The sequence below is a fragment of the Dermacentor variabilis genome, chromosome 5 (assembly GCF_050947875.1).
Source record: "Dermacentor variabilis isolate Ectoservices chromosome 5, ASM5094787v1, whole genome shotgun sequence".
Lineage (NCBI taxonomy): Eukaryota > Metazoa > Arthropoda > Arachnida > Ixodida > Ixodidae > Dermacentor > Dermacentor variabilis.
Genome location: NC_134572.1, coordinates 140348323 through 140359254, shown reverse-complemented (window position 1 = coordinate 140359254; position 10932 = coordinate 140348323). Strand labels below are relative to the sequence as shown.

The window sequence follows — 10932 nt, the reverse complement described above, 5'->3', positions numbered from 1 at the left end:
TGAGAGGGGCTGCAAGCGCAATGAAGAACTTCTGTGAAGATTGGTATGCAGGTATGCTGGATCTTGGAAGAACTCCACGGCACTTTGAATACGTTGCTCCGATGAACTTCATTGCGTTTTCCTGTGTTGAAGATTACACGAAGGCCAACGGTTACATCTGTGGATGGAAGTGTTCCATGATCGTGAACGATAAATCACTAGCGTGGCGCCGAGTGGTATATTTATTCAGACAAGATTAACAATTTGAGTCAGTAGCTTTTGGTGAGCGCCTTAATTGAAAGAAAACAACCGCATAGAGCACACGTTCGACCAAAGGTGGAGTCTTACAACAAGAAGGAACACGTACATAACAGTCCACTTCTGAAGTGTTTAAAGCTTCATAATTACTTGAAAGATGTGAGCGCTGTCCGAACGGTAACGCTGGGAGCCCATACACCTTCTTTTTTTCATTTAGAGTACGAACACTCTTTCGTAAGTTTACAACATGAAGGTTCTTAAGGCATACTGCGTATCAGCAAGAAAAAAAAACAAGGAAAGAATGAAATAAAGAAAAATAGTTTGCTGTAATAATAGGTAGGCCATACTTGCGACGGAGGTCGAGAGATTAAAAACAATTTCTTTAAATTCCTCCATTTAAAGGCCAACCAACTAAGCGGTATTTTTATTAACATTGTGGTGAAGTGCGTGAAGACGAGGAAGGAAGGAAACACGAGTGCAGAGTATCGACATATGATTTATGTGAATAGGCACAGAGCATATATTCTTACATGAATGCAGATGTGGTTAGATGATGGATGAGTCTCTATCTGTTTACAAGGTAGTCAAGTGTCTTATCTCTAAGACGAATTTTTTTATTTGTTTATTTATTTATTTATTTATTTATTTATTTATAGCACACTCCGGGCTTAAGAAAGCATTACAGAGGGGAAGTCCTAATATATAGAGATAACTATACGAAAAATAAAGAAATATCAAAATAATGGGATAATAATGCGTACTACAATGAAAAAACCCACCGTTGTTGCTCAGTGGCTGCGGTTTTGGGCTGTTGGGCTACTCGTTCAGCTGAATGAATAGAATTGGCACGTGATCCTGAAGTGGGCACATTATTGGACCTGCTTAGCAGACTGATTGACCAAGGGCTTCTGTATCTGAGTGATTTTTTCCCTGCCACTTTGGTTCCTAAACCACAGCTACCTGCCGGTGTAGCTCAGCCATGTACAAAACCGACTTCAGATTTCACCGAATAAAACAAATAATTCTGCAGGTGATATAACCGGTTAGGCAAGCGACAACATTGTGAATAACTAACACAATGCTGCCGCAATACCAGCAGGCTAACGTGTTTGCGTTTTCTTATGTAAGGTTAGCAACAGCTATCCTGCTGGTTCGCATGCTGTGCGAGAGGTTTCGGGTGGGTACTCGCCATCTATGACCTTCACAAATTCAATGGGTATTTTCTGGACCCGAATGCTGTTGTAGACTACTTTTAAGCATAGTTTCGAGACACACATTTGAAATAAATAAGCGCAGGGTCCCTCAACCACCACTCTCACAATATTATCATTAAAATTGCTGGCTAGGAAATTATTTTTCTCAGCAAGAACGACTTGGTAACTTCGCGGGTTTGAGCTTAAGATACATTTATGTGAATGCTTCCTTGACAAGTACTATCATTCTGTGTTCAACGGCTGGTGAAAGGGTAGGCCTGTTCGTTCGACAATATTCTTGTAAGTTTGGGCTCTGTTCAGACATATCCAGAAGGCGACATTGACGTTAATATCAATGTCTATTCACTTCTCATGTGAAATACATCATACTAAATCGCCAGCTCAAGACAACCTAAAAAAATAGAATTACCACCGTTGCACATGCTAACACAATCGCTAGGTTGCGCGCGACAGTCAAGGTTATATGAAAACGGCTCACGCAGTCAGTAGACGTGATTTTAGGGTAATATTTGGTGCTTCCGTAATCCACGTGCATCCAAAACTTGAGCAATACATAGTGCTTTGAATGCCCCATACATAGGGTGTCTGAACTGACGGTACTGGAACTCTTAAGAAGCACGATCTTTTGCATGCAACAAGGACTTCTTAAATGTGTGTCTGAATTCGCTTTACTCCAAACGGGCACGCCCGCTTATATAATGTAGAGCGCTACCTTTAACACAGTGACAAAAGTATTAGGACTTAGTTCATGCCTATATTAGCGGCAGCGTTACCATTCTATCATCCGCTTATCACTTCTGGATGAACATGAGTAGGTATATGCCAAGGAAAGACTCATAGCTAGCCTTTAATGTAATCTACCTTGAGAGATTTCGTACAAATATGATGTGAAGATTCATCCTGCATAAAGGCGGCACCGATACGTAAAATTATGCTGGCAACGGCAGTCAGTGGTGGAAGCGGTCCCAATCTGCACTTGCTGGACGCCTTTCATAGCATGGGCTATGTGATTAAAATGGTATGCCACATGTAGTTCACTTGTTATGGATCCTATTTACGGTCCTTTACAGTGAACCTTCTGGGCAAAGGGACTGTGCCAGCCATAATGCCCTAAATCTATCCTTGGGCACTTATTAGAAGAATGCATAGCATAGCAAGGCTATCAGTCCTGTGATATTCGAGTTATCGAAGTTGATTTAGTTACTTTTTTTTCACCCTCGTTAACAATGTGCACAAAAATACTGTAGTCAAACTTTTTTACCATCGTCTACGATGGCCATCATGTCACTTGATGATGCCTGTACGAGGTAGGGGCGTTTGCGGATGGTTTTGTTCGCTCCAATGAGGCCTTAATAATCTGGCGAGGAGCTGTAAAGTTTCTAGTTTCTTTGCATCAGGCAGCGGTCCACAGAATTAATATACTGCAGTTCAAGTTCTGTCGGAGTCGTATAGTGTGGAAGAGCTAACCTGATTTTGAAGAGGGGCAACCGAAGTGGGCGTACACTTGCCCGACAAGCCCGCAGATGCTTCCCTTAAGTGACGTCACTCCTCCGGAATAATAACGCAAGTTTTGTTCCACTTCGTCTGCACATTTCTTAGTTTTTTTTGTCTCTAAAGCGTAGCTGACTCCTGTTAGTGGCTGAGTTTCGATTTTCTCTATCACGCGCACATGGTCCTGCCAAAGGACTTGCATAATGCTTGTCGCCTTTTCATTGAAGCTAATGAATGCTCCACACAGCTTCGTTATAGTTGTTTAATGGAAGAAGACCAGGCGCGCTTAGTTGTGCATACCGAAAATGACACATCTTGGAAAGACACTAACTTTTGCACCGGGCCCAACTTGTTTCTCCTAATAAAGTTAGTCATTTGCGTTAAATAGTTCCAGTAGCAGTTGTATAACTGTGGCTAGATAGCACAGCGGGGACATGGACCTTATTCATATCAAATATGATGTGAAGTCACTTAAGGCATATCAGCCTATGTGTCAGAACGCAAAAACGCAAGAACGCAAAAGAAGCCTTATCTGTGCCCCAGATAACAAAAGAAGCAAATTCTTGCAGCGATTGCGCAAGTGCACTGAAGAACCAGGTGTATAAAGTGTATGCCACAATACGAAACTCTTAAAAAAAGTATAAAGTTGTGCATCACATATACGCAACAAATATTTATGATGTGTACAACCGACATGACACAATCAATATGCCAAGAAATACGACAACCTCCTCAAAAGGAACCAAGGAGTGGTCACTCTATGAAACAAGGAATGGAACGCCCTAAAATATCAGTACAAACTTGAGAAATTACAGCTGCCGCTTTATTTACTAAACTACAGCCACGTGCCGGTGTAGCTCAACCATTTGCAACACTTACCTAAGAAACTGAATAACACTAATAGTTTTGCAGGTGATACAATCGGTTAAGCAAGCTACAACATTTTGAATAATTTGCACAACGCTGCGGCAATACCGCCAGGCTAACGTGTTTGCGTCGTCTTGTCCAATATTAGTCACCGCTGACTTGGGCCGCTATAACGTAAGACTATTCCAATTCTGCTATCAGCCTTCCACGATTGGTCAAAAACTTTTTTCGACCATCCCCACTTCACCTGTCTGTCACGCGACGTCACGAAAACCGCGATAGCTCCCCATCTGACATGATGTGTACACACTGATTATGCACGATTTGACAGAAAAAAGATAAACAGTTATTTCTGATTCGACCCCTTTTCGCCATTAGCCGTCGGCTATTGGTAAAAAGTTTTCGGGCTGCACCCACTTCACGTGCCTGTCACGCGACGTCAAAAAAATCGCACAAGCTCACCGCGTCAAAGTGACGTGTACGCGATAAAGATGCATTAATATGCCGAACAAAGCTTAATTTTCTTCGGAATAGCCGCAGGCTGCCCCGTTCCGAAAGGAATAAAAGATGGCTGTCGCCGATCGCTGAGACGCTGGCTACTCGCACCTGCCGGAGAGCATGGGTGTATTTGCGTTTAATAAAACTTCTTGCGTGTCCGTGTAAGGTCTTCGAGCACTTTCGGCACGTTTACCACCTCATTCTGCTAACTCTTCTTTGCTGAGGGTCAGTTTTAGTGTCATTCTTGAGCTTCCGTTGCATGCCGCCGCGATTTTCGATGAGCGACCGCAGGCTAAGTAACATAAAGCGGAACCAATCGCAGACGCCGGCACAACCCTCTTCACCCGGTTATCTATATTCAGTGCAGTGGCTCGGGCCCATCGAATCCCTCTCCACTTCAGCGTTCTCCTCGCCTCTTGTCAGCCAATTAGATACGGCAAGCTGCTCAGTGTAGGCAATGTTATTCGTTTTTCAAGCAAACAAAAGTGACCCCGTATGGACGAGGAGAGTGTTTGATTGGTCTGTACAGACAACCCTGTGGGTGACCGCCCGGTGCTTGAGTCGGTGGTTACGCTAATTTGACGTCAGGAGATTTGAATAGAAACGTATTGGAATAGTTTTACGTTATAGGGCCCTTGCTCGCCCGCGTGCTGCGCGAAAGGTTTTGGGCTGGTACTCCCTATCTACAGCTTTCATAAATTGAGCGGCTATTTTCTGAACCCGAATGCTGGTGTACATAATTGTTCTGCACATTCTCGAGACACACATTTTACACAAATAAGCGTAGGGTCCCTCAACCGCCACTCTCACAATAAATTAATTGAAATCCCTCGCTATGAAATTATGTGTCAGAGTCAAAACTTTGACGATTTCTTAACTTCACGGGTGTTTGCTTGATATATATATATATATGAGCTTCCTTGACAAGTACTTTTATTATTCCGCGATAAAAGGCTTGTGAACAGGCGTGGCCAGTAAGCACAACAGCATTCTTGACAGTGTGGATTTTGGCCAAACACACTCAGAAGAAAAAACATTAATTAAATTATGCAGTTTTACATGCCAAAAACCACTTTCCGATTATGAGGCATGCCGTAGTGCGGGACTCCGGAAATTTCGACCACCTGGGCTTCTTTAACGTGCACCTAAATCTAAGTACACGGGTGCTTTCGCATTTCGCCCCAATCGAAATGCGGCCGCCGGGACCGTGATTCGATCCCGCGACCTCGTGCTCAGCAGCCCAACACCATTGGCACTGAGCAATCACGGCGGGTACACTCAGAAGAAGGCATTGACGTTAACATGATTGTCGATAACAGCCATTAAGACGGCTTTTTTCATTAATATCCATGCTGTGAATACCTACATACGGTTTCTAGAATCTGCTTATTGTGATCTCCATTTGCGATTTTGATGTCCTCAGTCTATTACAACAATTGAGCGCTGTTATTCTCTGGGGAAACCTAGAACAGTAAAAATCAGAATTGTTTGTGAGCCATAGTTGCCTTACAAGACGCGGGACATAAGATTCTCTAATACTAGAAGGCGCTTAAGATATTGCATTAGACGATGAATATTTGAGCTGATTTTTCCTTCTCACAATACACTACAGTGACGGGGATAATACATTTCCTTATGAACAACCCGTCAACAGTTATGCCACACTAGCCTGTCATCATATGGTCTTGACTCTGCATGTTAAGAAATCCAGAAAATTCATGGGTTTATCGGTCACTTTCCTAGCAGTAACTTTGCTGGAAGAAATGGCATTACTGAGAAAATAGCAAACGCGGGTCTCTTTAACCTTTTCTACAAACCTTTTACTTAACATCAACAAAGTTCTGTTGTAAATGGTTCGCGACAGTTTCATTTTTTCTTTAGGAGTGCTGTTGATTTTGTAACTGTAACTGCGTAACGGTATCTCACAACTTTATTAATAACGTTGCTAAAATTATCTTTTATAGTGAAAGTACTTAAAATAAATAGGAGGAATAATCACTTAGACTCTATACCTTGTAGGTGACAGAACTAAGATGTTTTTTGTTATTGCGAAAACTACGTGTTTTAACAATAGCAAATTAGTTATGCTCAAGTTTGCAAGCTGGAGGAATGTTCTTGGAAGAGAAATCAAACTGTCACCCACCCGAATTCACCCACCCGTCACCTGTCACCCACCCGAGAAACTCGTGCTAGTTTCTCAATAATCAAGCTTCGCAATTGAAGAAGAATCGCGGACAAGCACGAATTTTTGTTTAGTCGTGAAGCATTATTCATGAGACACTCGTGTGGGTTTCCTGTTAGCTACGCACGTGCTACAAGTTAAGTTGGTGGCAACTTTATTTTAGTTTCAAGTATATTTCCCATGTACACGGACGCACGCATGATATCTCGCGCGCGCCCGCACACACACACACACACACACACACACACACACACACACACACACACACACACACACACACACACACACACACACACACACACACACACACACACACACACACACACACACACACACACACACACACACACACACACACACACACACACACACACACACACACACACACACACGCACACGCACACACACGCACACACACACACACACACACACACACACACACTCGCGCGTGCGCCCACCTGCGCGACATCATTTTGCTTGCATAAATGCATTGGGCCTCGCAGATCCTAAAGATGGCCAAGATACCGCGTTACAGAAGCACAGTGCTTCCTTCATTGAACTCATGCAAAGACTGTTCTTTCTTTGGCGTTATTCTAAAAAATAATTTTTAAAGCCCTTCTAGTTGCTGCCACAACATTTAGATAACGGCAAGACATTGAAATTACGCAGGACAAATGTCCGATAAAGTATGCAAGTAAAAAAAAGACATAAGTGACATTAATGGAAAACGGACTGGTTTAATTATACCGCCAGGTGGCACGAATACGATTGCGAGTTGAATACACAACTATATCCCTCCCATTGCGGCATTTCCACTAGCGGTGGATCCAAACATTTCTTATGCAACATCGATGCCTGTTCTCCGCACGATCTACAAATTAGGTTGCCGCTGCAAGGTCACAGACGGGACGGTACCAGCCTATGACACGTACGTTGAAGGCTGCCTTCGTAGGCAAAGCGGGGACACTGAATGGCTAATACTGTGCGGCGTCGGCTATAAAAAGCTCCGCTGCAAAGCGATAGGGCACTTGATAGCCCCACTGCAAAAGAAGACCACCATGAAGGCCGCGGTGAGCCTACCACTTAGTGCATCAACCATGAAACCGTCGGATTACTATTGTTAAGTTATGCGGAGTAGTTCCTCGTAACTGGGTTATTGTTTGAATGTATCTTAGGAATGTACAGCCATGTGGATTATAAACTCCTAAACTTATTTACAATGCTCGCAAAAGATGTCTTCAACATAATGAAGAAAGGCCAGGGGATGCTCATCTGACATCAGACAATTCATTCTCTACATTGATCTATGAGGAGAGAAAAGAACTAAAACAGCAACAACAAGAAATTACGCTATTGTGGAGGTAGATTTGACGTAACGACGAAAGAAGCTGACGTTACTCACACCCGCCAATAACATAGTCATCCTGGTGAAGTATTTTTCACGAGTTCAGCTATAACTCTAACACATTATCAAAAGCTGATTTAGAAATCACTTCAATGCAGTCGGTGGCTTCAACTGAGTGTTCTGGATAGTCACCAAGGTTGTTTTAATTGCTCCAATCCTTGAAATGGAGTTCGCGATGTTTGTTGGATAGACAGAATAATCTTGTAATGTTTTCTGCGACAGCAACACGAGCTAGCCGGCATTGACAGACCACCTGCCTTGTGAGAAAGCGCAAGTCTAACGTACAGAAAGTCATTTACGCTTGTCATACAAGAATGAGACATTACGGAAGCTCATTTTATTGTGTAATCTCTAGGCTCTCCTGAAAATTCCGTGAACCTTTCTTTCGTTCCTTTAGCACAATAGCAGCAGCTCAAGTACGATATATATTCGAAATCAGAGGGTGATCAAAATTCGTTTTTTACAACTTCATACATTTTCACTTCAAAAGTGAGTATTCTGCGGGTCTAAAATGTGTGCCGACGTTTCACTGCCTATAAAAATGCTTCAGCACATGCTCTTTAGAATATCTCATCGTGGCTAAGCACCATTTTGGTAAAGATTTTATGACTCAAGTTTTGTCTGTTTTCGTCATACAGTCAAGAATGGAGGTGCGCAGCTCACTGACTGCACGCGGCAGTATACACTGCATGTTTCACTTTCGGGGTCGTTTCATTGGTTCCAATAATACCGTACTGTTTCTCTGATCTCGTGCTCCGAAGTCTATTTCACTGTCAAGTACACAACATAGCGTACTACGTTTTGCATTTGCGTGTGTTAATGGTCAGGGTACAGGGCCAGGTTAACGCATCTCCAGTCAACGTAGTTCAGTGGTTAGATTTTATCAGCAGGAAAACTTATTCGCCGGCTAGAAATCACACAGGGAAAGCGGTGACTTAAGCTTTTTTATAACGCTATGTTGATTATTTCTCTCTTCCACGAACCATAGTGCGGAGTCTTTTACTGCAAAAAATGAAGAAAGGTTGTGTAAGTTTTTTTCCCCAATTGTTACTAAATTTTGCAGCTTCGCCTCGCTGTCCTCGCCGTCGCTCTCGCCATTGCCTGCGCCGGTGGCTTTGGTGGCCTCGGTGGTCTTGGCTACGGCGGTGGACTTGGCGGTATTGGCCACGGCGGTGGACTTGGCTATGGTGGCGGCCTAGGCCACGGTGGACTTGGTTATGGTGGTGGCCTAGGCCACGGTGGCTTTGGCGGCATTGGCGGCCTCGGTGGCTTCGGCTATGGTGGAGGATACGGCGGCCGCTACGGCGGCACCTACGCTGGCAGCTACGCTGGCACCTACGGCGGCTCCTACGGTGGCGGATACGGCGGTCACCTGGGCGGCTTGTACGGCTGAGCACATGTTCATCTAGGGTTTACAAATTTGTGAGTACTGGTTATAAAGATGTACCACTAGACTTTCTGAACACTATAGCTTAATAAGGATAGGGAACTGAGAAACTACAGCTTCTTTCGATAAATGGTGCTGCCCTGGTTAGCTCGAATATGTCGCAAATGGTCTCTTGTGTAGAGATGAAGCCCTGATTTTATCTATTTCACGGTAAGAGGATGTTCACAGCAAGATACAAAAGAAAACAGCAATAAATAAGACGCATTGCCAAGGCCATATGAATATTGGCCTCAACAGCTATAATGAAAATTCCGCTCAAGTAGGTGAGAACCCGAAGTAAATGATTTCCTTACATTGAAAAGCCAAGTTCACTCCGCATAATATTTTGATGTGAAAAATTTTTTTCAAGCGGATCATTAAGATGAACGATGTAAAGCACACTGGAAAACATGCACTTTGACGAACTGCGAGATGTGACTTCACAAAATGAATTTTCTTATGGAATGACCGTTGTCAGCAGAGAAATAGATAACGAAGTGTGTTTCTTGACAGCCAGAGAACTTCTTGGCATACCTCTGATTCTTTCGCTTGTCGTTACGTAATAACTGCCACACCGAGAGAGTGACACCTGTATTAGCTTAAGAAAATTAAACTTGTTTCTTTTGATAATGACTTCATGCTTACGCTATTATTGCGTAGCAATCTCTAGTTCGCAGCCATTCAAATATTCTCATGTGTTCCTTATGCCTTAGCGAAAAGTGGAGATTGTTTTCTTTTTCGTAAATTGGGTACCGATACAGTAAAGAAACGTGTGGCAGAAAAGTCATTTTTTACGTGTTCATAGAAGTATGTCTAACATGTTACATATTCTTTTTTTCATTGCAGAGTAATGTACAGACGATACGAAGAACTTACCCATCCTGGGAATCATTGGTTTATTTAACTTGACTTGGAAGCAAAAAATAAATGTCGTGACAGAACTATACACGATCTGGCCTGTTTTCGTAATCAGCACTGCTTGCCTTCAAAGTGCATTATGGATTTTTAGAGACCCGTCGGGAGGGCAAAATTTCTTTTTATTTGTGTCCGCAAGCCAATACAAGTGGGTGCCAAAGAGGGGCTGCAAGCGCAATGAAGAACTTCTGTGAAGATTGGTATGCAGGTATGCTGGATCTTGGAAGAACTCCACGGCACTTCGAATACGTTGCTCAGATGAACTTCATTACGTTTTCGTGTGTTGAAGATTACACGAAGGCCAACGGTTACATCTGTGGATGGAAGTGGTCCATGATCGTGAACGATAAATCACTAGCGTGGCGCCGAGTGGTATGTTTATTCAGACAAGATTAGCAATTTGAGTCAGTAGCTTTTGGTGAGCGCCTTAATTGAAAGAAAACCAACCGCATAGAGCACACGTTCCACCAAAGGTGGAGTCTGACAACAAAAAGGAAAAAAGGAAGATACTCCAGCGACGTCCCATACACCAGGGAGAGGCCGACGTTGATAACCGAAGGCATTTGCTATGGATCCCGGCGCACACTGGAATGAGCACCCCCAACGAAGCGGCTCACGGCGTTGCTCGAGGCCTGACTCACCGAGCAGCATCGGAAGACGAGCCCCCGCGGGGTACTGCAAATGTCTGGGCATGGGA

At 43.5% G+C, this 10932-nt stretch overlaps 1 protein-coding gene across 1 annotated transcript; it reads left to right on the top strand.

The window, feature by feature from the left end:
* Positions 1-7536: 7536 nt before the first annotated feature.
* LOC142581983 (uncharacterized) lies at positions 7537-10255 on the top strand. Its single transcript, XM_075691421.1, has 3 exons — positions 7537-7559; positions 8958-9316; positions 10167-10255. The coding sequence occupies exons 1-2, from the start codon at positions 7548-7550 to the stop codon at positions 9285-9287; spliced, it is 342 nt and encodes a 113-aa protein (XP_075547536.1). The 5' UTR covers positions 7537-7547; the 3' UTR covers positions 9288-9316; positions 10167-10255.
* The last annotated feature ends 677 nt before the right edge of the window (positions 10256-10932 follow it).